The following is a 27829-nucleotide window of genomic DNA, read 5'->3' as shown; positions in this document are numbered from 1 at the left end:
AAGGAAGGAAGGAAGGAAGGAAGGAAGGAAGGAAGGAAGGAAGGAAGGAAGGAAGGAAGGAAGGAAGGAAGGAAGGACAGTTTGACCCTTCTGGGATGGATTTGTCAAGAAAAGAGCAGCACAGAGGAGGGCAAGGAGTTAATGTTTGTTTATTGCATCATCAGAGTTAATCAACACTGAACTTTATCATTTCTCTCATTCATCCTCACAACAGCCCTGTGAGGTAGGATATCATTGTTCTCCAATTGTGCATTGAAGAACTGAGAAATGAAAGGTGGCCTTTGAGTCTGGAGTCTGACTTTCCTAGATTCGAATCTTCTCTCCTATATGAATTTAGAGACCCAAGACACATCAGTATGTGCTGAGCTATGAATGGGTCTTTTGCAAGCAATGTGCCACTGCCTCGTGGAAAATGGACTGAGTGCCCCTTTTAAAAGTGTCAGTAATGCATCAAACAAAACCATTGTCTTAAATCTAATAATAATACACACAGTAAAACACTTCATTTCAGCAGCAGTGCAATAAAACCAATGAAGAAACAGCACAAGGACACAGTTGATGAAAGCACTGTCCAATTAGTCTTTCTAGGACCATACAAAGTATATAAAGCACTGCAGACCATAAAATCCATGATAAAACATTACAGTGCAAAACTCAAAGGTGGGAACCACTCAAAAGCAAATAAGAATGTTTTGACCTGACTTGTACAGGCTAAAACAGAAGGTGCCAGGTAAACTTTAAGGAAAGGATATTCCATAGACATGGCGCCACCACTGAGAAAGCCCTGTCTCTAATTGTCAACCCTCATGACTTCTGTAAATGAGGACAGCAAACGATCTTTAGAATCAGCTTTCCTTATTATTTCCATGAATGTGCTAGGGATTTTTTAAAATGCATCATCGTCTGGGTTGTATATAACTGGCCTAAAAAATGTTTGCTCATGTTATTAAAAATGTTTTGGCTCCCAGAGAAAATCCTTTGAGATCTTACCCAAGTAGGACCCCAAGAATCTGTTTGAAATGTTTTTGTTTTATTAAGACGGAAGTCTGAGACAGATATTCAGAACCTTCCTGGGTTTGTTTGTTTGTTTGTTTTTGCTAATCACCAAAATCCCTTTACCTTCCCTTGAAATTCCGCAACACTTTCAAAATTTGCCCAAATATGATGTCACTGCTGAGATGGTAAACAACTTAGAACAGCAGTGCTCCGTGTGATTTCTAGCTTTGCTGAAAGTATCAGGTGAACCATGGAATTCCAGCCTCACAGCTCTGTTGCACACTCCATAAAACAGACGACATTCACAGTGGATCTAAAGACAAAAGATGAGGAGCACAATGGAGCATCTCTTGGAACGATGTGAGCTCAGGAGCCTATGCCAGAAGGGGCAGACCTGGTCATTCAAGATGTTCCTTCTCAGTCAGCATCTTGCCTTCTCATGGGGTCGCCACATAAGCTGTGGCAATATACTTTTTTCCATTCCCATAGGTAGTTTTATCCCAGGTGTATGTCTGGATATCCAGATTATAACCCCCAAGTTTCAGATGGCACCTAGAGAAGAAGAAACCAACATTCATTCTCGTCTCTCACTGAACCTGGTTAACCCATCCACCCAAAGTTCTTTGAGATCAAGGTACAAATGTAACACTGTTAGCAGTATACTTACACCTTTCCAGGCCTAGCAATATAGCACAGTGAGTAGAGGCCAAATTCGAATTCAGGACTGCTTCCAATGAAGGCTGATCCAACTTCTTTATAAGATCCATCCCAGCTGAACTGCAATCCCAGCATATCTGGGTATGAGGTCCACTGAACACCAAAAAGCAACAGTTGGGAAGTTATCAGTAATTAATTTGCCAACCCTGCCTTACTACTAGACAACACTAGGTGGTAGACTAAGGGAATACTTTGTAGGATGTAGCAGGAGCTGTCCAAAGCAAAGGGTTATTTCATCAGGATGGACAGAAGGGGACAAAATATTTGAAACATCAGTTAGAGTCCATAAGGAAGGAGTAAGTGCTCCCAGACAGAGTGTAATGAAGACACTAATAGTGTTGGATTTGACAGCCTTGCATGCAGCAGGCACAGAATTCTGGGAGAGCTCAGCAAACATTCTAAAAGTGACAGTTGGAGACTGTAGCTCTCTGACTCTGACTGAGGAAAGATGCTGTTCAGCGTTCTGTTAACTAAAGCTATGTAAAAGCCTCTGTCTGAAAGTTTAATACTGTAAACTATGCTTGTAATTGGTAACCAAATTGTAACCCAAAGATGAACTGTAAATGTATTGACATATAAGTGTTTATATTTATTTTTCTCTCAGCATAAGTAAAATTATTTTGTTTATGATTTCTGAGGTAAAAAGGCTGTACCAAGATAACTGTTCTTATTTAAAGTAGCACACAAGCTACATTCTGTTGTTTTCCTGCTTATAAAACTCCTTAGGGGGGAGGGGGGGGAGGTTTGAATGAGAACTAGAGGAAAAGATGTCTGTCCCCAGACAGTCTCTTCCTTCCCCCAGCAAAGGCTGGCAATACTATTAACTCACGCCACCTGGTTCTTTCCCTTTCCCCTGTAGAAGAAACCCACACCACTCTCAGCAACAGGCAAGTGTTCAGAATTCATGACATTTTGCTTGCCTAAAGCCCTATTTCTGAATAACAGGGACTGAAGAGCCACCACATCCCAGAGTTCAACAACAACTGTGCAATTTTGAGTAGTCAGTCTAGCATGGCTTTCTAAAGATGTCCTCCTTTCTACCTCTGTGATCATTTTGATCATCTTCTAGTGTTTCTGGAAGACTGACTGTGTGATGTAGAGATGCCAGCCTCCAGATGGGACTTGGAGATCCCCTGGAATTGCAGCTTCTCTCCAGACAAATAGTTCAGTTTCTCTAGAAAAAATGAATGCTTTGAAGGGGGACTCTATGGCATTGCGTTCCACTAAGGCCCCAGTCCTCCCCAGAATCCACTCCTAAATCTCCAGGAGTCTCCCAGCCTGAATTTGGCAACTCTACCCCCTATTCCCCACCACTGGCCAGGGAGTCCTGGCAACCCAAATGAAACTTGGTACTCACCGGACCATCATAGTTGTGGCTGAAATAATTGACAAGGCCCTTTTTCTCTTGCAGGTAGAAACTAATCCAGTTGTGGAATCCAGACACTTTTCCTTTCTTAATTTCTCCTAAAGGGTAAAGAGTTTGACTTGTTAGCTCAGTGGCAGCGTGTCAAGCTTGCATGCAGAAGGTCCCAGGTTCAATCCTCAGCATCTCCAGGTAAAAGGACCAGGCAGCAGGTGGTATGAAAGACCTCTGCTTGAGCCCCTGGAGAAATGCTGTCTGTCACAACAGAGCATACATACTGTCCTGAATAGACTTTTGGTCTGACTCAGTATTCAGCAGCTATTGTAGTGGTGTAGTGATGCACTCTAATTTGGAGAACTGGGTTGGATTCCCTGTTCTGCCACTTATCTGGTGAACCAGATAAGCTTGTGCATTCCAACACATGCTGGCTGGGTGACCTTGGGCTAGTCACAGTTCTTTGGAGCTTTCTCAGCCCCACCCACCTCACAGGGTGTTTGTTGGGGGGGAGGGAAAGGAGATTGTCAGCCCCTTTGAGTCTCCTTGCATGAGAGAAAGGGGGGGGTATAAATTCAAACTCTTCTTCTATTCAACAATTTATACTACTGCTAAATATGTACTTTGGAGGGGTACTTCCAGCCAATCAAGAGGTTTTAAATTAATTTTTTTCTTATGTACTTGCTTTGGTCACTGTTGTTTAGCATTATCCATCTATGCACAAGGCTGTCTTATTGAGTCCTCAGGTGAAGAGGATGGAGTGTGGGAACTGGAGGACAAAAAGAAGGCACAAACATGCAACCATCTGGGAAAGATAGATGTCCAAAGGAGTTTAGCATGGCTTGCTTCCAAGTTAAGTGTGCCTAGTGTTATGGATGTGTGCAGCCCAAAACTGAATGGAAATCAGCCTCCGCTGAAAAGGACCCAGCTTGTAAGCTTGTTCTCACAGGGCAGCGGCTGTGGCTCAGTGGTAGAGCCTCTGTTTTGAATGCAGAAGGTGCCAGGTTCAATCCTGGGTGCCTCCCATCAAAAGGACCATCCAGTCCAGAAGGTGATGTGAAAGACTTTGGCCTGAGATCCTGGAGAGCAGCTGCCAGTCAGAGCAAACAACACTGATGGACAGTGGCGTATCTACCTAGGGACAAGGGGTACCGCTTGTCCCCGGGCGCCACTCTTCTGGTCATGTGGGGGGTGCAAAATTGCCCCCCCATGGGACCAGGAAGTCCTACTGCTTCATCATTTTCGCATGCCTCAACCCTGTTTGTGTCAGTTGAGGCATGCAAAAACAATGAGGCAGCAGGACTTCCTGCTGCCTCCAAGCGCCCTCAACCCCCTGGATTCCTCCCTCCCTTCCTTCCCCTCCTGCCTCCTTCCCAAGCCCCACCCCCCAGCCTCAGTGCTTATAAAAGCAGGTCTCCAAGGCTGGGACTGCAATCTCTTCTGGCCTGCCCGGAGGGGAGGTCAGAAGAGACTGCAGGCTGCCAGCTGGGCTCCCAGCCATCAGGGGGAGGTAGCCACCCTAGACCTTGCCCATGGTGACAAGGGCAGTGGGGGTGGAGCCTGGGGGCATCAGGGGGCAGAGCTGGGGTGGTGAGGGGGCAGAGCCTGGGGGGCGTCCTGGAGACAATTTGTCTCCGGGGGCCATTTCCCTGGGTACTCCTCTGTGTAAAGGATTCAATGGTGTTGATGAGCGGGTCAGCCGCCTGGCCTTGACTACATTCCACAGCCCGGGCGATGGGCCAGCTTCTCCGGCGGAGACCTTATCTCTGCGAGGGAGATGAGACCTCCGTTCCCATGGGAATCCGGGAGGGGGGATGGGATGGACAGAGTTATAACCTGTGTTTCTGGCGGGAGATCTTATTCCTGCCACTGCGTGTACGTGAGCTTTCTAAGATGTCTTAATAAACGGTCTTTTACACCCAAAAAGCCTTTTATTTCTGCTTCTATGGAATTCCTTACATTGTGGCAGGAATCCATCGTTCATCTATTTTCCTAGTGCAGTGGACCTCTGGTGTCTCGGCATGGAGAGGTTGAATATTCCTGTGGAAGGTTCGGTAGCCCCCAAAGAGGGCTCCGAGCTCTCCCTTCTGGATTTGGAGGAACCGGCGGGGGAACGGGTCTCGCTGGTGACTCTTTCCCGTCCTCGTATCAGCACGAGTCTTCCCTTACTCCGCTGGAACGAGGGACGTGAAGACGACCATGGGGACTTACATGAGTCGTTTGGGGCGCTGTCTATGGATCGAGCGCCTGTGGATCGGATATCTACCCGTTTTCGTATGGATTACAAACCTCAGATGCAACCTGTCACGGAGGAGACGGGCCTGACCACCTTTCATGCGGCAACACAGGAGTCCATTGAACGATTCCTGGATTCGTATTTTGGTGATGCTCCCAAAGATCCACCGTGGCATAGCACTGGGGCCCGTCCGAAGACCACCGTTGACACTGGGACTATACCGGGGATTGGGAGGGGTATCCGCACCGTCTTCCAATCGGAACCCCCAGATCCCGGACCAGCGGCTGCATCTGAGATGCCCCGTGGAGCCACCGGTGGGCACGACGTCTTGCATTCAGAGGAAGAGGAGTCCGGTGAGAGCCTGCACTCCCATCCGGATCTATTCCCTCTCCCATCGAAAGAGAGCTGGGATGAGGAAGTGGGCCGACTGCGAGATGCCCAAGAAGCCTGGGCTCGTGAACGCCAGCTATGGGAAGAGGAACGAGAGCAGCTGCAGCAAGAGTGTGAAAACCTGCAAAGAGACCGGGAACAGCAGCGCAAAGAAATCCAACTCGAATTGGACCGTGCCAAAGACGCGCTGCAACGGCAATATGCGCAGAATCTATCAGTCCATGATAAAGTCCTGGAACACTCCAAACTGGACTTACAGCGTCAACGCGAAAGCGTTCAGGCCTTGCGTACGCAAAGTGAACTTACTGCAGCTGTTCAACGGGACGAACTGGCTAAATTGGAACGAGAGAAAGCAGCTTTGCATGCGCACCAGGATGCATTGACTCGCAAGGAGAGAGAGCTGGCTGCCTTGGAGAGGGAACTGAAGAAGCAGCAGACCAGGACAACCCAAGTTGGAGTCTACGCTGTCACTGGTACAGCCGGCGCCAGAGGGGCGACGCTGCTGGGTCCTGCCACCTCCCAAGGACTGGCTCCCACCGGAACGCCAGCGGCACCGGCGTTGATACCTCCACCGATTCCGGCCCCCCCTGCGCAACCGCTGCCTCAACCTGCTCAACCTGCTCAACCGCCGCCCCTACGGGCGCCAAGGGCCGTGGAGAGGGGATACTACAGGCCTCCAATACCTGCCCGTTTCGATGGGACCGCTTCCAAACTTCTCTACTTCATCTTGCAACTCGATGCCCACATGGAGGACTATGACGATTTATACCGGTCTGAGCGCGAAAAAATACGGGACATCGGCTCAGTCCTGGATGGGGCGGCAGCCGACTGGTTTGTGACTCTTTTGAACCTGCAAGATGAAGATACTCGCACGGTGCCCGCATTCCTCCAAGCCTTAAGGGCTCGCTTCCAAGATCCGGGTGCTGAAAATGAAGCTATCCGCACCATCAAAACTATTCAGCAAGGCAACCGCTCGTTTACAGAATTTGCCCGTGAATTTCGTGCGGCGGCTGCTCGACTCCCTCCTGAGTGGCCTGAGCGCATGAAATGCGAATACTTCTCGGATGCTGTCGACGGCAAGCTGCGTGAAACGGTGTTTTTATTCGGGTCCCCGCACTATTGCTGATTGGATTGCATTGGGATCCCAGGTGGCGTCTCGTTTGGAGTATCGCCGTGCGGAGGCCACGCCCAAAACCTGCCACTGCGTCCACCAAGCCAAGCCCAGCCGCCCCTACCGAGACCACCTCCGAGCCCGTCGCCGACTGGGATTGTGTCTTTACTGCGGAGGACCAGGTCATCTAGCCCCCAACTGCCCGAAAAAACAGAAGCCAACCGCTCCGGCCGCGCAAGACCCCATCTGCCAGGCCGCCACGCAAATCCGGGCCGCCCCCAACGGGCTCGTCTAAGGCAGTCATCGAAGGCGACCCAGAGGAGGGGGAAGCAGCTGTTTGTCTTTCTTCAGCCCCCATGGACATGGGTTCGACTCCAGACGTGGTGAGTGAAGGCAGCGCTCCCATTACAATCCAAGCGTTTCTGGCCAACCCCGCTAAGCATACTCGTATTATAGCCTCAGCCCTTGTGGATTCTGGCTGCTCCCATTGCTTAATGCGCCCCATTGCTCCCATTGCTCCCAGGTGGCGGAGGAGCTAGGTCTAGACCAAGTCCCCCTGGCTAAGCCCATACCATTCACCCAAATGGACGGCAGTCCTCTTGGGAGCGAAGGACCGGCCCAGTTCAAAACGCAACCGGTTCTCCTCCGCTGCGCTGACCATTGGGAGAAAATTAGTTTTATTCTGGCGCCAGTGGCCAAACACTCCATAGTTCTGGGCATGCCATGGTTGTTGTTGCATGAACCAAAATTCCTTTGGAAAGAAAGGATCTTAGAATTCACTGACCCTCCCTGCGGTGAACACATGAATTGGGAAAACTCGGCTTCTCCTGACACACACCCCTGGCTTCATCAGCGATTGCTCGATTCTACCGGCATTCCACGGTACCAAGATCTAGCCAGAGTATTTCAGGAGCAAGAATGCGATCAGTTGCCACCCCATAGAGACACTGACTGCAAAATCGTAATACAGCCAGGAGTGCAACTGCCCAAAGGTAGAATCTACCGCATGAGTCCCAATGAGGAGAAGGAACTTCGTGCCTTCTTAGACAAGAACCTCGCTCGCGGGTTCATACGGCGGGCTACCAAACACACACATGCTGCTCCTGTATTGTTTGTAAAAGAAAGATGGGTCTTCACGGCTCTGCACAGATTACCGAGGACTCAATGCAGTCTCCCTGTCCAATAAATACCCTTTGCCATTAATCAAGGACCTTTTAGACGCATTGGGCAAGGGACGCATCTTTACTAAGTTGGACTTGAGAGAAGCTTACTACAGGGTCAGAATTGCGGAAGGCTATGAACACTTGACTGCATTTAACACAAAGTTTGGACAGTTTGAATACTTAATAATGCCATTCGGGTTAAGTGGGGCCCCCGGAGCTTTTATGGCCCTTATCAACGAAGTTCTCCATGATTTATTGTACAAGGGAGTAGTGGTGTACTTAGATGACGTTTTAATTTATTCACAAACCATGGAGGAGCATGAAGCATTGGTTCGGGAAGTATTGAAACGTTTGCTCAACAACTCCCTCTTTGCCAAACTTTCCAAGTGCTGTTTCCACCAAACCTCTATTGACTATTTGGGTTACCGGATCTCGCCGAGGGCCTAAAATGGATCCTGCTAAGATTGATGCAGTCCTCCAATGGCCTGCCCCTACCAACCAAAAGGAACTGCAGTCTTTTGTAGGTTTTACTAATGTCTATCATTGACTTTATACCCCAATTCGCTGAACTGACTCTCCCTCTCACAGACCTCTTACGCACTAAGGGTAAAGATCCACTGACCGCCAAGCCCGGGGCCCCCCTTTCCTGGTCTGAAGAATGTCAGACAGCCTTTCAGCTTTTAAAATCTGCTTTTACCACCGAACCTATCCTAAAGCACCCTGACCCAGATCTCCCGTTTGTTGTTCACGTGGATGCCTCGGACAAAGCGCTTGGGGCAGCCCTGTTGCAGAGAAATAAAGATGATAGGCTGGTTCCGTGTGCTTATTTATCAAAGAAATTCTCCGGTGCTGAACTCAACTGGACTGTAGGGGATAAAGAGACTGCAGCCATCAAAGTAGCACTCTCCACTTGGCGCCACTGGCTGGAGGGGGCTAAACACCCCTTTCAAGTTTGGTGGGATCACAAGAACTTGGCGCCCTCTCCACCCCTCAAGATGTCCGCTGAAGCAACCGTTGGGCCGATTTCTTTTCTTGTTTCTCTTTCACGGTCCATTTTTTCCCCGGAAAAACCAATAAACTGGCTGATGCGCTCTCGCGCCTACCCGGGGAGGGGTGGAGCTGCCTTATGGGATATTCCGCGCACTGTTCTCTCCCCCTCCCAATTGGGGCTGGCTGTCACCCGATCTCAGACATCCACTCCTCCTTCTCCGCCCATTCCCAGCCTGGTCTCTCCTTTCCTACGGGAACTCGAGGAGAGCGGGACTCGCTGAAGCCTCCGGCGGAGGAGGGTGACTCCCAATTGCGTTTGGAGAATGGCGTTTGGCGGCGGGGGGATTGTTGGTGCGTGCCTCCCCTCCGTAAGCAGGTTCGAGGCCTGCCATGATGCCAGCTTCGGCTGGACATTTTGGCTTTCTAAAACTCTGCATTTGGCCCGCCGTCCAGTTCTGGTGGTAGCGATGCGCAAGGACATTGAGGCGTATATTAAAGGTTGCTCTGTTTGTGCAGAAGCCAAGAGCGTTCGGGAAAGCCCCATGGTCTGTTGAAACCTCTCCCGGTGGCCTCCGCCCTGGGAAGTCATCTCCATGGATTTTATTACAGATTTGCCAGAAAGTCGTGGCAACACCGGTCTTGTGGGTGGTGGTGGACTTATTTTCTAAACAAGCCCATTTCATCCCATGGGCTTCCATCCCCTAGGCTCCTACGTTAGCGCGGCTGTTCATTCACCAAGTTGACCGTCTACACTCCGCCCCGTTAAGGTGGTCTCGACCCATGACCCCAATTCATTTCAAAGTTCTGGAAGCTTTTCTAGGGTTGTTAGGGGCCGCCCGGTGGTTGCCGCTACCACGTTCAAAGTGACGGTGAGTCGGAGAGAATGAACAGAACCCTAGAGCAGTATTTACGTTGTTACACCAACTACCACCAAGACAATTGGTGCGAGCTAATTCCCGTTTGCAGAGTGCGCCTATAACAATGCGGTTCATAGCGAGTACAAAAGACCCCGCTTCGAAATTGTGTCCGGTGGCTCCTTCCCGCCGTTCCCGCAACTACCTGCGGGAGCATTGGATCCTCCGGAGTTTCAGCCGTGGAGTTCATCTCTAGCCGAGGGGTGGAAAATGGTCCAGACTGCCTTACAACAGGCTAAAGACTCCCCAAAAGCTGCAAGCCGGATAAGCACCGCCAGTTTCCCTCTGCGTGTGGGCGCCTGGGTGTATTTGTCTACCAAAGATCTCAGAGGCGTGCATAAATTTTCAAAACTAGGCAAAAGATTCGTGGGACCTTTTCAGATTACTAAAGTGATTAATGATGTCACTGCCCGATTGGATTTGCCTAACTCTCTTAGTAACATTCATCCTGTCTTCCATTCCAGTTTACTCAAGGAGGCTCCCGTTTCCGATGCCTGGCACGACCCGCCGGAGAGACCCCCACCGACTATTATTGATGGCCACAAGCATTACGAAATTGACGCCATCCTGGACTCTCGCTTTAATCGCAAACGCTTACAATATTTAGTCTCTTGGGTGGGGTATTCCTCTGGGTATAATCAATGGATTTATTCCGAAAATATTGACGCCCCCGCCCTCATTTCTGCTTTCCACCGCGCCTTTCCGCTGGAAACCTGGGGAGAGTCTTTTTTAAGGGAGGCAGAGTGTAAAGGATTCAATGGTGTTGATGAGCGGGTCAGCCGCCTGGCCTTGACTACATTCCACAGCCCGGGCGATGGGCCAGCTTCTCCGGCGGAGACCTTATCTCTGCGAGGGAGATGAGACCTCCGTTCCCATGGGAATCCGGGAGGGGGGATGGGATGGACAGAGTTATAACCTGTGTTTCTGGCGAAAGATCTTATTCCTGCCACTGCGTGTACGTGAGCTTTCTAAGATGTCTTAATAAACGGTCTTTTACACCCAAAAAGCCTTTTATTTCTGCTTCTATGGAATTCCTGATGGATCAATATTTTGATGCAGTCTAATGGCAGTTTCCTGAGTGTTCATGTGTCCAAGGCAGTAACCGTACCTAGAAAGACATGCTCAAAGCCACTGGAATCCCCCTCATCATTGCTCCTGGAGTAAAGGCCAAACCACATCTCTTTCAAGTCAGCAATAAACTCTGCCTCTGTGCTGTAACGATCTGGGGAAAGAGAAAAGGGAAGACAAAAAGCTGTCACAAAGAATAAAAATCAAAGACAAGCTCAGCAACATCATCCCTACATAACTGGGATGTCATGAAACACATGGGGTTTTGGAGCCTGGAACAAGAGTGATCTCTTGAAAGGAAAGTGTTCTGGTAATTCTCAGGGCAGGACTATGCTACAAATGTTTGAACTTTGCTGAGCTGGCTTCTTGCAAAGAATTGTATCAAGATATTGTCAAAGGCTTTCACGACTGAATTCAACTGGTTGTGGTGGGTTTTCTGGGCTGTGTGGCCATGGTCTGGTGGATCTTGTTCCTAACGTTTTGCCTGCATCTGTGGCTGGCATCTTCAGAGGGAAGTCTGTTACACACTGTGTCCAGGGAACTCTGTTACTGGACACAGTGTGTAACAGACTTCCCTCTGTGATACACCTCTGAAGATGACAGCCACAGATGCAGGCAAAATGTTAGGAACAAGATCCACCAGACCACGGCCACACAGCCCGGAAAACCCACCAGAACCCATATCAAGATACTTTTTAATCTCCTCCTTCCTCCAAGAATCCTGGGCTCCACCGCCCAAATCTCCAGATATATCCCAGTCCAGATCTGGCAACCCTACTAATAATTATATAATACCTTTTCCCCAAAGTTATACATCTCCTTCCTATCAGTGACTTACTCTTGCCATGAAAGAACCCGTAAAGCTTTTTCATAACCTCAGTCTTCATGATCTCCCCTAGGAAATCGTCTTGCTCCTGCAGTTGCTCAGTGGAGACCTCTTCTCCCTTTCCAACCATCTTGTGGTAATTATCAAGCAGTTTAATGAAACGGGCATAGGTTGGCTTGGAAAAGAGCGTCTCCTCGTTGACGAATGAGAAGAGCCTGCAGAAGAAACCAAATTCCTTTTAAGTGACAACACCAAGTTTGGGTCCCCCTGCTTGTGGATCACAGGCTGTAACATGGAGGCATGGCTCAGATCGCTTGCAACCATGAGAAAAAATGTTCTGTCCCTTAAACAGAGGCTTAATGAGAGAAGCTGATGCTTTGGGGGGCATGGAGATTAATAACACCTGATTCAGCCTGCATTCAAAGGATATGACATCTCCCCCCCCCCCCTTCTGTTAGCTGGCATGGCCTTTCCTCCCAACTAGGGTGTAAGATTCTGTTACTCCAGGCAATAATTGAGACTCTGGAAGGGTTCAAGAGCTTTACTGAGCTGTGTCAGGACCCTTGCTGCAGAAAGCCAGAGCTGAGGAACCCGGCTTCTGCAGTTACATTTATCTCTGATTTTCCCGCTTTTCCGAACTTCCCCCTCCCACCGTTCCCATAACAAACGAAGGGTGGAAGAACAAGGTGAAGTCAGCAGTGAAGTCTCAGTATTCTTAAGGACAGCAATAGACTCATCTCAGCCCCAGGGTGGGGCAGGGAAGAGGGAGGCCTACGCTAAGTTACAAAGCACACCGATTAAGGAAAGAAAGGCCCATTAACATACACAGCTAACAGCAAGTGCAGGTGTGACCTTGGCGCCACCCTGCCGATGCCAGGCAAGACAAGAGCTAGGCCTGACATAGGGTTGCTAGCTTTGGGTTGGGAAATAGCTGGATATTTTGAAGGGGGAGTTTGAAGAGGGCAGGCCTTGAGGAGGGAAGGGATCTCAGCAGGGTACAATTCCATAGAGTCTACACCCTAAGGCAGCCATTTTCTCCAGTGGAACTGGTTTTTGCCATCTGAAGATCCGTTGGAAGAGTAGGAGATCCCCAGGCCTCATCTGGAGGCTGGCAACCCTACTCTTGTCTCCAAACTATCGATACATCTACAAATGGAATCCTGTTCAAATCCTCCCATGCAAGTCAGTCACAACACATGCATCCAACGTGTGAATCCATTTACGGCAACCTTGTGGGGATTTTAAGGCAAGAGATGTTCAGAAGTTGTCTGCGTCATGTCCCTGGTACTTCTCAGTCTCCCATCCAAATCCTAAGTGGGGCCAACTTTGGCCCTTTACGCACAAACCTTTTAAAACATTTTGAGGCAGGAAATAAAACGTTTCCTCCATGAAGTTCTGTATAGTTGTTGTACACTGCCCAGAGCCCTCGGCAGTGGTTCTTAACTTGGGGGTCGGGACCCCTTTGGGAATCGAACGACCCTTTCACAGGGGTCACCTAAGACTCTCGGCATCAGTGTTCTCCATCTGTAAAATGGATAAATGTTAGGGTTGGGGGTCACCACAACATGAGGAACTGTATTAAAAGGTCGCAGCATTAGGAAGGTTGAGAACCATTGCCTTAGGGGATAGGGTGGTATATAAATGTGAATAATAAAATAAAAATAAATAATAGTTTTTACCCCCCAATTATTTATTTGCAGCCTCAAAATGTTTCAAAAGATTCCCCTTTTAAAATGATTCTCCAGTTGAAATGTTTTGAAACATCTTTCAGTTGCTGTGCAATTTACTACATATTTACTATATGACGTTTCCTATGCTTCTCTGCTTCCCTGATCTTCCTCCTCAGTGCCATTTTCCCAGCTCATTCTCCATTCCCACTTGCCTATTTATTTGCTAATTTCTGTTCATTTTTTTTAAATTGAGGGGTGGGTAAATATCAAGGCATTGATTATAGGAGGATCAGATAATCACAGCAAGGAGCTCTAAGGCATTAAAGCATCGATTCAACACAAAACAAAAGGAGAGGGAATCACGTAATGGCAGCTAGAAATTATTTCAAGGGGGTGAGTGCAGAAATACATTGTGGTAAAACGGGGTGGTATTGAAAATGTTTTGAAAACACTTCCAGAGATTTGTGCAGAAAGGACCTTTGTTTAGCTTCTAAGATCTGATGAGGCCAGTCTAGTCTGGACTATCCAGGTCAGGGTTATACATCCCAAAATAAGTTGAAAGAAGGAAACTGAAATGGTAAGTTATGGATGTCTGCATATTTTGGGCATCCATGTGCTAACTCCAAAGCCAAGAATGTTCCCTATTTCAGCTTTAAAATGGAATGTTAAATTGACTTTCCTTTCCTCCAAGCTCCATGCTTCCTACCAGTTGAGTACATCTACATGCCACTTAACTGTCCTCACTCACTGTGCACAATTCAAACCCTTTGCATCACATATCTGTGGAACTCACGGTTTGGGGCTCTGATCCTCCTTGCTCTGAGTCTGGGATGTTAAGGCCTGCTTGTTAAGGCTGATGTCTGACTCCTCCGCTTTGTTGCTATCACTTTGGTAAAGTTGCTCAGATACCTCCTGGAGGTCCTCCTGACTTATGGCATCTTCACTCGTGGAGAATCCACCTGTGTGAGAGGTAATCATCTTACCACAAGGACAAATAAGGGAAAGGTCTGTAATTGCCAAAACCCATATGCCTTTTTAACTCCTTGTCCTCTATTTGCAGCTGAGTTATGATGAGCCTGTAGGATTTTCAAGACAAGAGTTCAGAGGTGGTTTACTTTTGCCTGCCTCTGCATAGCTACCCTAGACTTCCTTGGTGGTCTCCCACAGGGGTGTAGCTATGGTAAATGGAGCCCGGGGCAAAATCTGAGTTTTGCGCCCCCTCCCCGCCCGGGCAGCGTCCCTCCCCCACCACAACATTTTTTGCACCAGGTCATCTCAAAGTCACCATCGCATTATAGAACATGCCCCAACACACAAATCTGAACATGCCCAGGGCTCCCTAGTTTAAACAACATTGAAAGTGATGCTATTTTTGAAGGCGGGGAATCCACCTTGAAACAGCATCACTTTTAATGTTGTTTAAACTACAGAGCCCAGATTCTCCTTTTAAATCCACCTTAAGGGGATACTCTGGGCTCCCTAGTTTAAACAACATTGAAGGTGATGCTGTTTCAGGGTAGATTCCCCACCCCAAACAGCATCATTTTCAATGTTGGTTATTGTGTGTTTTCTGGGTTGCGTGGCCGTGGTCTGGTATATCTTGTTCCTAATGTTTCACCTGCATCTGAGGCTGGTATTTTCAGAGGTGTATCACAGAGAGAAGTCTATTATACACTGTGTCCAGCCTTCTCTTATAACAGACTTCTCTCTGTGGTACACCTCTGAAGATGCCAGTCACAGATGCAGGCAAAACGTTAGGAACAAGATCTACCAGACCACGGCCACACAGCCTGTAAAACTCACAACTACCAGTTGAATCTGGTTTTGAAAGCCTTCAACAATACTTTCAATGTTTTTTTTAAATCTAGGGAGCCCAGATTCTCCCTTTAAATCCACTCCAAAAGAGGTGGATTTAAAGAGAGAACCTGGGGAAAATTTGAGGGTGCTTGTCAGGGGATCAATGTTTAAGCTAACAGTACCAAAATTTTAGGCTATCTTCAGGAGACTCTCCTGATGAAACCACCCAGGTTTAGTGAAGTTTGGTTCAGGAAGCCCAACGTTATGGACCCTCAAAAGGGTAGCCCTATCTACCATTAGCTCCCATTGGAAACAATGGGGGATGGGGGCACCCCTTTTGGGGGTCCATAACTTTGGACCCCCTGAACCAACCTTCACCAAACCTGGGTGGTATCAGCAGGAGACTATCCTTATGATACCACCTAGGTTTAGTGAAGTTTGATTAAGGGGGTCCAAAGTTATGAACCCTCAAAAGGGTAGCCCCATTTACTATTAGCTCCCATTGGAAACAATGGAGGATGGGATCACCCATTTTGGGGGTCCATAACTTTGGACCCCCTGAACCAACCTTCACCAAACATGGGTGGTATCAGCAGGAGACTATCCTTATGATACCACCTAGGTTTAGTGAAGTTTGATTCAGAGGGTCCAAAGTTATGGACCCTCAAAATGATAGCCCCATCCCATTAGCTCCCATTGGAAACAATGGAGGATAGGGTCACCCCCCTTGGGGGTCCATAACTTTGGACCCCCTGAACCAAACTGCACCAAACCTGGCTGGTATCATCAGGAGAGTCACCTGACAATAGCCTGAAATTTTGGTGCCGCTAGCCTAAAAACTGTGCCCCCTGCAGGCCAAAAATGGAAAAAACCCTGAAAAACAGAAAAAGCCACAAACGAACCTGCAATTTTTGCGCCCACCACAAGGGGGCACCCGGGGCACTTGTCCCCGGATGTCCCCATGGTAGCTACGCCTCTGGTCTCCCATCCAAATACTAACCAGGGTTGACCCTGCTAGCTGCTGGGATCTGATGAGACTGTGCTAACCTGAGCTAGCCAGGTTAGGTCTATATCAGTGGTGGAGCTATAAAGGGGAGGGTGCAGTGGCATGGCACCCACGGGGCGGAGGGCACAACGCCCCAGGTGGAGCAGTGGCGGAGATGTGGCCAGACTGTTGAGGGGGCGTGGCAGGGGCATAGAGTGGTGGGGGCAGGTGACGCTGCAGCAGAGGTGCAGGGCATGCGTGCGCCCCAGGTGCAGTTTCCCCTTGCTCTGCCTCTGGACAGGGTGGTGGTGATGGTGCCGTGCACCAGGCACATTCTGGTGAGGCGGAAAATCGCCCCCTGACCCCACCCCCTTTCCCCTCGCTCTGCCCTATCAGGCCTTGCTCCACCTTGCCCCACATGCCTGGCCCATTTTCAGCTGGCAGAAAAAGGGAAGTATAGGACAGGGGATGGGGTCACAGGGCCATGGGGGGGTGGGGTGGCGCCTGGCCGCCATTTTGCCCCAGGTGCTATTTTCTCCCCCTATGCCCCTGGTCTATATGACATAGATGGCTGAAATCAAGATGGTAAAATATCCATCACTGGACCATACTGAGTAAATGTGGTCTAGTGGGTCAGACCAGCACCTGAGTGGTCTGAATCTTCATAGTGCCAAGGAAGCGCATTAGATGACATTGTGGTAGTCATTCTCTCACCCTAACTTACCTGATAGGGTGGTTAAGAGTGGGGAAAAGAGGGGGAAATTGTTTTGAACACTGCCTTGAGTGTCCATTAGGGAGAAAAGCAGAGTATAAATAAATATGTAAATAAATGAAATAGTGGCTCTCTACAGTTTGAAAATATACCGAGGGAAAAATCTGTACAGTCATGATTTTCTGAAACTTCTTCAAGGGTGTTTATTATTTCAACACTGCATCTCTTTCTGGTAAGACATTTAGCCTTCAGCCTAGCAAGACCTAAAGGAATTTCCAATTTATATATCCAGGAATTTATATATCCAGGAATTTCCAATTTGATGGCATTCAGGAACATAACTATCTACTGATGTATTGTTTCCATTTACATGTCAGACACCTCATCTGGAAAGTGATGCAAATACTCACGGTCCAATGCTGGCTCTGTTTCTTTGGTATCTGTATTAAAAGAAAAAGATGTGAGACATTCATTCACATATCCCATGTAATGCCTAAGTGATAAGAAACCTCATCTACGGGCCTCAAAACCTGTTGATCGCCCCCACACCCCTCCTCCTCCCTCATGGGCCCATACTCTAATTTCAAGACTTGGTGCAAAAAAAGTTGTTTGGTCGTGGTTGGGGAGGGCAGCCACCCAGAGGTGGGATCCAGCCGGTTCTTACAGGTTCCTGAGAGTAGGTTACTAATTATTTGTGTGTGCCAAGAGGGGATTTCTAATTGGTGATTTTGCCATGTGATTTTTGCCTCAGTTACGCTCCTCCTCTCAGCAGTAGCGCGCAGACCTTGAAGCAGTCTAGCAGGAGGTGCACCAGTGTGCGTGGCAGCCTGCGCCTGCGTGCATTCGTTTCCCGCCCAAGGACCGGCACAGCGGCTGCGTCCTTGCCACAGCCCCGCCCAGGAATGCCCCACCCCCGGAATGCCCGGCCATGCCCCCGTCGTGCCACGCCCAGCCCCATTGGCGCTACGCCACAGTTTGAATCCCACCCACCATGGGAACCTGTTACTAAAATTTTTGGATCCCACCAAAACTCAGATTTTGCACCAGGCTATATTTTCCCTAGATACGCTTCTGCCCCACCACTGCCACCACCACTAGGGAATGCCACTCACCCTGCCCACAATGGATGTGGTAGTCCTCACAACAGTTCTGATACTTTTCACATTTAGTGTTACAGTGACAGACATCTTGGCGGTTGTATTTTTCATTACATCTCCCTTTGCAGGAATCTGGTGTGGTATACAAAGCTGAAAGAGAGAGAGAAGGAGAATCATTGAAATGATGGCATCAAAACCACAGCCCCGGGGTGGGGGGTGGGGGTGGGGGTGGGGGTTAGCAGATACAGCCAATTAAAGAGATAGCTACAGTTAAGGTTGCCAGGTATCCCCAGCTCCTCCATATGAAACCTGCTGGCAAGGGATGGGGTGGGGGTAAGGTTGCCATATCCAAGTTGGGAAACACCTGGAGATTTGGGGATGGGGCCTGGAGAGGGCAGGGACCTCAGTGGGGTTCAATGCCACAGAGTCCACCCTTCACAGCAGCCATTTGTTCCAACTGACCTCTGAGACCTGGAGATGAGCTACAATGTCAGGGGATCTTCAGTTTCTCAACCAAAAAGAAAAAGATCAGAACAAAACAAAACACTAACAATAAAAGAACAATCTATCTGATTGAAATCTGCATGACTGACACAAAGAGAAAATCATGAAATTTTTAGGAAATTTTAAATGAAAATGTATTGAATGTTGAAACAAATCTAACGGCAATCCCCAACCATATAGGTGTGTGAACCAATACAACTTAAATACACACCTATATGGTTGGGGATTGTCGTTATATTTGTTTCAACATTTAATACATGTCCATATAAGATTTCTTAAAATTTTCATGATTTTCTCTTTGTGTCAATCATGCAGATTTTGATCAGATAGATAGATCTTCAGTTTCTAGCTGTTTCCTCTGTTTTTGGTAATCTGCCAGTCACATGCCTTAAAGTACAAGCCTGAACTTTGCTCCCCTTCATCTCTTCATCACCCATCTGACTCACTTCCTCCCTTTGTCAATCAATATGAGGACACTGACTCTGCCCCATCTCTTGTGATGTAGTCTGACACACAGGTAGATTTTTTGTCATCACTTGAACTCTGTGCCAGTAGAAGTTTCCCTGGCAAGGTTTCCATGTTACCGATGGCTCTAAAAGACCCATTGAGAAGGCCAGCTAAAATAATAATAATTAAAATAGCTGGCAACTCTAATCTTGTCTTTCTTTGCCATGAGTTTGCTCTCCCTGTCCGCTAATTGTGAGTTGTAACATTATCTCTCTGCTGCACAACTTTGCATAAACGAGAAATTAGCATGTGTGCAAAAATGACACTTGGTGGCCAGAAAAAGAAAAGAAGAAATGCTTAGTAAGTTTTGCCCTTTATAAGATATGACAAACAACTTTACCTATGCAGCAGCTCTCGACACAGAAAGTTGAAATCTTTGCTATTACTTAGAATGGTAAAAAAGACTCTTTCATGAGCCAACAGAGTCTGCCAGAGATATGTGGAACACACACATTTGGAGTTCTGTTTTCAACATAATTGAGCCATCTTTGCTGCAAAAGAATAATTGGGAAGAAGAAGAGGAGGAAGAGGAGGAGTCTATACCTGGCTTTTCTCAACCGTAATGAGGCTCAGCCAGTGGTGGGATCCAAAAATTTTAGTAACAGGTTCCCATGGTGGTGGGATTCAAACAGTGGCGTAGCGCCAATGGGACTGGGCGGGGCATAACAGGGGCGTAGCCGGGCATTCCAGGGGCGGGGCATTAATAATTTCTCTGTTACTGTAAAAAACTCTTACTGTAAAAAAAAAGTTCCTAATTTCCAGCTGGTATCTTTCTGTCCCTAATTTAAACTCATTATAGCAAGTCCTATTGTCTACTGCCAACAGAAACAACTACTTCTCCTCTAATTGACTGCCTGTCAAATACTTAATACTTTCAAATACTTAATTCTGTTTCTAGAAATCAAAAGAAGGATATTTTCCTGAAACAAGGAACTTTACCATATTTCTAAAACATGTTTTTAAAACAGCCCAACAGGGAGAATTATCCCGTTTTCTACCTTCGCTAACCAGTCACATAGGAAACAACAGGACTTTATGATTTTTGGACCTAATGGAATTTCTAACCGAAAAGCAAACCCAATTAGTAACCCCCTCTTGGCACACACAAATAATTAGTAACCCACTCTCGGGAACTGGTGAGAACCTGCTGGATCCCACCTCTGGGCTCAGCACCTTACAAACTCCTTCCCCTCCTCTCCCCATAACAGACATCTTGTGAAGTAGGTGGGGTTCTCAGAGAACTGTCACTAGCCTAAGATCACCCAGCAGGCTCCATGTGGGGGAGTGGGGAAAACGAATCCAGTTCACTAGATAGGAGTCTGCCACTCATGTGGAGGAGTGGGTGATCAAGGCCAGTTCTTTAGATTAGAGTCCACCTCTCTTAATCACTACAGACAAAAGGAACCACAACACCCAAAAAGGACAGAGCTGAGGGAATCTAATCTCTTTCTCCAAGCCTCTTCCAATGAATTTTGACGGGTGTCAACAGCTAGATTAAACTCCAGTAGCATTTTGCATTAGGGAGTACAACTCCCGGTATAGAGACAGAATGACTGCTGTACATGATATACACACAATAATTTTCTCCAGAGGTGGATGGACCATTAAGACCATCTGGAAAAGTCCTGGTGGGGGCCTGGGGAATGCTCCCCATATCATACTGACTCCAGCCCATCCCCTACCCACTGGGCTAAGTTGGTCCCCAAAGAGGGGCAGGTGTGATCTGCCTCTGTTGTGAACTAGTGGCATCCACCCCACAAGGCATTCAAAAGGAGGCACCGAGCACCAGGACAAACCGGGAATGGTCTTGTGCCATTTCTCCCCCCCCCCCTTATTTTTTTAACATCCAGACACATGAAAGGTTTAGAACAGTGGTTCTCAACCTTCCTAATGCCACGACTCTTTAATACAGTTCCTCATGTTGTGGTGACCCCCAAACCTAATATTTATCCATTTTACAGATGGAGAACACTGAGGCAGAGAGAGAGACAGGGGAGACAGATTAGGACTTATTTTGAAAGTATTTTTGAAAGTACTTATTTTGAAACTCCTATGAAAGGGTCGTTCAACCCCCAAAAAGGTCGCGACCCACAGGTTGAGAACCACTGGTTTAGAATAAACTGAAAGTACGCACATTATAATTGTTCAAGTAGGAACCTGCAAGGACTTGAAGGAGGCACCTATTATCCTCCTCCTCCACTGTTTCCTCATTCCCTTTCCTGAAAGTCCACATAGCATCTCCCCTTTTCCTGCTTCCTTCTAGGGCTGCCAACCTTCAGGTGGGACCTGAAGATCACCTGAGTTTCAACTGTCTCTAGATGACAAAAATCAGTTCTGCTAAAGAAACTGGCTGTTTTGGAGTATGGCCTCTATGTCCTGCTGAGGTCTTTGGATCATGATGGATAGCCAGGGAAGAAACTAAAGCCAAGAGTATGCTATTGCTATTAAGAATGCTTAAACCTCTATTGGTTGGGATAACATTCTGCTCTCCAGTTGCATTCAGTGAACCAGTTTTTCATCAGGCAGTTCACAGACAGTCTAAGCCTGCTCAGCCAGTTGTTTCCATGTATTTAATAGTAAAGTACCACACAACTGGCAACATTTCATACATGTGCGTAATAATATCACCCAAAATAAGTCCTAATCTGTCTCCCCCTCACAGATTTAAGCATCAAAAGAGCCCTACTGGATCAAACCAATGAGCCGTTTAGTCCAGCATCCTCCTTTACACAGTGGCCAACCCACTGATCTGGACTCAGAGAGTCAATAAGTCAATCATAGAGGCCAAGGCCGTCCCCTGATGTTGTCTACTAGTATTGCTATTAGATTCGTTGCTGTTGTGATAGAATTTTCTATTTCAAGATGTTCCCTTATGTCACTCTAGTCTAGTGTATTAATTTAAAGACCTTCCTTAAGGTCCCATGTTTACATAGGCAGTTCAGTTAGATAAGTGTGTTTGCATGTACCTATTGGTGTTGATTCTTAGATTAAAGCAGCTTGAATTACTCCTCATTCTTTTGGTTTTTTATGTGGAACCCAGGAACATTACAGGGATGGGGACATGGTTGGAGTTGGTAGCATCAGCTGTATGATCATGTCACTTTTGGGAAAAAAACATGGAAATTATGATGGGTAGCTCTAGGAATCTCCAGCAATTATTTTCTGGGGATTATTTTCTGATGTCAGAGCTATCTGACATCACATCAGAGTTTCCCCCAGAAGTGATATTGTCATGCTGGGAATATTGCTGATTTTTTTTAAAAAAAAAATCCCCCCAAACTCTATGGTTTTACTATAGAATTCCCAGAACATCCCACAACACTGTGATATCTTGTTCAGTTACATAGTTGGAGGTGATGTTGTCACATAATTGAAAGACACTGTTAGGATAAGTCCCTCTCCTGCTTGTCTCCCGGCTGGCAACCCTATCAGGCTAAAAACCCTCCGGGGATGGGGCAGCAGCTTCTGTAGGGGCTCTCTGAACTACCTCCTGCTCCAGAAATGTGGAAGAAAGCCAGGACTGAGGCTGTGCTTTTCAGGAAGAAGTGCCCAGAGCAGGTGTTGCCCCGGGCACCATTTTCCTCCGGTATGCCTCTGGTCCATGCTCTTGGTAAGGAGATTGCTTGTGTGATAGTATTGTACTATTCGTATTTTTTAAAAAGGGAAAAGTATCTCTAAAGAGAGGAAATATTGTTGCCCCAAGCCTTAACCTGAGAAATATGGTTAACCCTTTTTTATTCCATTGTAGTAGAGAACAAAACATATAAGTATATATTTGGAATGGTCAAGTTGCCAACTCCGGATCGGCAAATTCCTGGAGATTTGGGAGTAGAGCTAGGGATAGCAGCCTTCAGGAGAGACCTCAGAGGGGCAAACTGCCTAAGAATCCATGCTCTAAATCAGTCATTCTCTTCAGGGGAACTGATGTAATTCCAAGAGATCTCCAGCCCCTTCTTAGAAGTTGGGAACCCTCTGGAATGGGCTGACTCCTGTTACACATGATACCGTGACAGTTTTTAAACTCAGGTTTCGAACTGTCAGGTAACAAACTCATGCTAAATACCTTTTTTTTCAGCTGCAGGAGTCAAACTGTTTCTTCAAATTAAAACAGGTTCCCCTACATTACATTTAGGAGCAAATTATAAGACACTAGCGGGGCCTGGCCATGCGTTCCTGTGGCAATTGTCCTTCTCATCACAGTCCACAACCCACACAGATGTCCATGCAGGTCCAATGATCTGCAGCATAGCCTTTTTGGGTGGTCAAATGGAATCCCTCTTTCCCTTTTTAATTCACATTGTTATAAGGTGGTGTCTTTTTTTTTAGTGTAAGGTAACCCTTTCCATTCCACAACGGAACTGTCCAGAGTGCGAATCCTGCTGTCCATGAGGCTGGTTGACTTGCACAGTCCTGGCTTGGGGAAGGCAGAGCTGGGGCAAGCAGGCTATCCCAGTCAGGCAGCAGAGGCAGGGTGGTGAGGCGCTCAGATCGAGGCCAGCTCCCTGGGTTCGTAAAGGGCCATGTGCAAAAGAAGCGGAGCCAGTAGTGTTGGTTCACCCCCACCCTATGGAATTTCTTAGAAGAAAAAGGCAAACTCCAGCTCGCTTTTAGTAAAAGAGAGCTGTGGCAAATATGGGTGAGGAAGTGGGTAAGTGGTGGTTGGATGTGAGAGAGGGCAGAGTGAGGTGTGTGAGGATAAGCTGGATGTGTATGAGAGTATCTGTGTTGTGTGGTAGCAGTGGGTGAGGCACAGAGAATGAAAGTTACCTGCACGTGAGGGGGGGAAACCCCACCTGACGTCTCACACGGCAAAGTGTGTATGTGTTTCACTTCCACTCATATTACCTACCAGTATTACCTATTTACTGTTTTCACTGCTCATCTCTGGCCATCTGCACGAACATTGTGAGGGCATACCAACCCCTCAGGCCACAGACATGCTGCACGAACATTCTAAGGGTGACAGTTAAACACAACCAGCTTCATGGCCTGGTGCGCCAGGAAAAAGACATTTTACCTGGCTTGGGTATTGAATTTCAGCAATGTGAATATCTGAAAACCTGCCCACATTGGAAAGGCACGTTGAGTGAAAATTTGAAAGCACTCCGTCCAGTGGTTTCGGAGTTACAGCACGACTCACAAACGGACGGTTTGCTTTTTATATATATATAGATTACCTTTGGCAAGCCTGGTGTTAACAGTTTCATAAAAAATTCATCATCAGTTCACAAATCGGCCTCAAGACCCAACAAACTTAGCCGAAGTCACTGGAAATTTTTTTTTTGAAAAAATCTTCATGTGGCACCAAAAAGGTGACATCAGGTGAGTTTCTCAAGGCAAGGTTTCTTTCACGGTCCTGGTGCCCCCATTCAAAAGGCCCCACTCAGTGACTCCACACAGGAGGGCCTCCAAGTTCTGAAAACACAGCAGGACGATATAGAAAAAGGCATCTTGGTCCAAATTATTTAGGGCTTTAAAAATTAAAAAGAGCACTTTGAATGCTGTACAGAAGCAAGTTGGAAGCTCAATGCCCACCTTTCAAGAGTATTTCTATTATCAACTGGAGCATAACTGAACTTTGACACATCATTAGTTTGCTTCCTTTCAAATTTCCATAGCATGGCAGAGAGCCAGCCTGGTGTAGTAGTTAACAGCAACGGACCCTAACCTATGAACCAGTTTTGTTTTCCCTGCTCCTCTACAAGTGACCTTGGGCTAGTCACAGTTCTTTCAGAACTCTCTCAGTCACCCCCACCTCACAAGATGTCTGTTGTGAGGAAGGGAAGGGAAGGTGATTGTCAGCTGTTTTGAGATTCCCTAGAGCAGTGGTGGCGAACCTTTGGCACTCCAGATGTTATGGACTGCAATTCCAATCAGCCCCTGCCAGCATGGCCAATTGGGCTAATGGGAATTGTAGTCCATTACATCTGGAGTGCCAAAGGTTCGCCACCACAGCCCTAGAGCTTGAGAAAAGCAGAGTATAAAAACCAACTCCTCTTTAATTATATCAAAAGTTCCAAGACAGTCCATCCTTGGGTTGCCAGCCTCCAGGTGGCTCCTGGAGATCTCCAGATGACAGAGATCAGTTCCCTTGAAGGAAATTGCAGCTTTGCAGGATAAACCCCACTGAGGTCTGCCCTTCCAAACCTCACCCTCCACAGACTCCACTGCCAGTCTTCCAACAATTTCCCAGTCCTGAGTTGGTTACCCTGCCTGCTCTGTCTTTCTACTAGTCTCCTCTGGCTGTTCTATCAGAGACTGGCACAGATGGGCATATCCCTTGGTTGTGGACTGCAGTATTAGAAGCACCAAAACCTCATTTCAAACCTCAGCAGAGACACACCTAGTTGCACACTGATGGAACAGAGGATAAAGGTCATTCCTTTTATGGCTTTCTAGCTTTAATCTTCACACGACCACACATGATAACGGCCAGGCTCCTCAACCAGACCAAAGGCTTAATACCTTCTTTGTCTTAGTTTTGAGCATTCAGCACAATGTTTAAGGCAGTTATTTAGTGTATATACAAGACACATTATTTTTTTGGTTACTATTTAGGGAACATACATGTTTCTTCTCTGGAGTCCTGTCTGAGGCAGCTTACGAGTAAAAACAATACTGTAAAACCACTGACAAAAATCATGAAATTATCAATATAATTTGAACTATCAATAATGAACAAGCCATCAAAAATAATTCCGCCACATATATAGGAAGTTGTAGTGCAGATTTATGGATGTACAGGAAAGGTTTTTTAAATGTACATTCTACAGGGGAAAAAATCCAGTGCAACTATGGAGAATATGGCGCTAAAATAAAAGAACTGTTCAACTCACACATGGGAGTCATGACTTTTAAATGAGGATTTTGGGGTGGTATCAGCAAGAGTGAGAAATTAATCCTGAGTGTCAAGTAAACCTTCATGAAGGGTGGTATTGAAGGGCAACAGGTATATTTATAATATACAATCCTGTCAAGCAGAGTAACGAGTAGAAATGTAGATGGTGTGGCACATTAATTTAGAATAGTAATCTCTCAAAAGACCAGCCATTTTACCTCAGGTTCATAAACACGAAGAGAACTTTACTTTAACTGAGAAAGAAAAATAAACAGTATATACAAATCAACAAAGTATCACATATATATCGTTACATTCACGGCTCATGGTCTGTTGCAATTCGGTAGCAATAGTAAGCTTATGCAGTATCTTAGTCAAAGGTACTTTTACATAGCATTGGTTAGCAGTACACAGAGAAACCTCTTTTCTCTCAGTCAGTCAGTGAACAACAACAACTTCCAACAGTTTTTAACTGTCACCTTTAGAATGTTCATGCAGCTTCCCAGAAATCCCTGCTGCTTGTGCTGCTGCTGAATGCAAACAAGGCTGAAAATTCCAACAGTTATGGCATACTTACCACGTCAAAGGCTGGCTTTCCCCCCCAGCAGGCATTTTTCTCCACACCACACTTATAGATACCAGCAAGAGAAACTCTGGGGACTTTTCGGGGTGGGGGCTCTACCATGTACACCTTACCCAAAATGTTACCCTCTTACATGTGTCCATTTGGAGATGGCAAAACTTGGAACAACAGGAAAACTGCATAATTTGCTGTTTTACAAGGAGATAGAATCACCCAGTGAGGGTTCACACAAATGCATTTGCTTGCATGATGATTGTAATATAGGGTTGCCAAACTGGAAACTTCCTGGAGTTACAACTGACTTCCAGGTGACAGAGATCAGTTGAAAATGGCTGCTTTGGAGGGTGGACTGTATGGCATTATATGCTGCTGAGATCCCTTCCCTCTCTCCAGCTTCCACTCCCAAGTCTCCAGGAATTTCCCTACCCACAATTGGCAACCCTACAAAGGGCAGCTTACATGCATTCCTCATCTCATCACACGTGCTTTCCCCTCAAATGCAGTGCACAGTTTCCACATTCATCTGTCTGTTATCAAAGCTGCAGTTTTCAAATAGCAAATGGATGTTATTGAGGAATGAAATCCCCCGCTTTGTAGAGGATACTGGCATTCTAGTTCCTTAACAGGTTCTTCCTTAGGATCAAACCATTACTCAGTTTCCCATTTGGGCATAGATCTCATTAACTCTCTAAAAACTTACAATTGGATGCCAGGCTGCAGGCAGCTCCTAGCAGGAGAAGAAATATTCTGGCCTTCATTGTCTCGAGAAGTCTCCAAGGCAGAAGAGAATTAACAAAACGGAGCCAGCTTTCACTGCTGCAGGATTATATATGGGGCGGGTTTGTATGAAGCAAGGTGAGGTGGAGCCCTTGGGGATGAAAGAGAGATATCACGGCATCACACAGGGGTGGGGAGAGGTGTGTGCATGAGTGTCAGCCAAGGATGCTCAGCTGTAGTCAGGAGCACTGCGTTGCAACAGCAACCAAAATAAACGAGACACCAAGCAGGAAATTCTCGTTTGCAACGCCTGTTGAAATAGGTGTCAGCCTTTAGAACGGAAGGAAGAGGCAACCGCTTTACGCTTGTAGAGTTTATTTTGGGGGACTTTGTAAGTACAGCTGTTGTTTTAGCGTCATGATTTTGAAACTATTAGGATTGCAGAATGCACTGTCCCCTTGGTTGCTGCTGAGGAAATAAAGTTACTGCAGGGCATTTTTGTTCTTGGCAAACTAATCCTGTATTACAAGGAACTCCACTCTAGACAGTACACAGATAACATTCTGAAATAAATAGTTAAACCAGGAGGGATGGAGGATGCAGAAAGTATATCTTGGTCTTATGGCTGCAAGATGGAGAGAGAAGCATGCT

At 46.9% G+C, this 27829-nt stretch overlaps 1 protein-coding gene across 1 annotated transcript; it reads right to left on the bottom strand.

The window, feature by feature from the left end:
• Positions 1–132: 132 nt before the first annotated feature.
• Positions 133–27302, bottom strand: ENDOU (endonuclease, poly(U) specific). Its single transcript, XM_048487897.1, has 9 exons — positions 27162–27302; positions 18045–18179; positions 17343–17372; positions 14232–14397; positions 11781–11983; positions 10983–11096; positions 3071–3177; positions 1664–1806; positions 133–1548 (listed from the first exon to the last, which is right to left on the bottom strand). The coding sequence occupies exons 1-9, from the start codon at positions 27217–27219 to the stop codon at positions 1434–1436; spliced, it is 1071 nt and encodes a 356-aa protein (XP_048343854.1). The 5' UTR covers positions 27220–27302; the 3' UTR covers positions 133–1433.
• Positions 27303–27829: the final 527 nt, after the last annotated feature.

This window comes from Sphaerodactylus townsendi, linkage group LG03 (assembly GCF_021028975.2).
Source record: "Sphaerodactylus townsendi isolate TG3544 linkage group LG03, MPM_Stown_v2.3, whole genome shotgun sequence".
Lineage (NCBI taxonomy): Eukaryota > Metazoa > Chordata > Lepidosauria > Squamata > Sphaerodactylidae > Sphaerodactylus > Sphaerodactylus townsendi.
The sequence above is the reverse complement of the archived record's forward strand: the minus strand, read 5'-3'. Positions and strand labels throughout refer to the sequence as shown.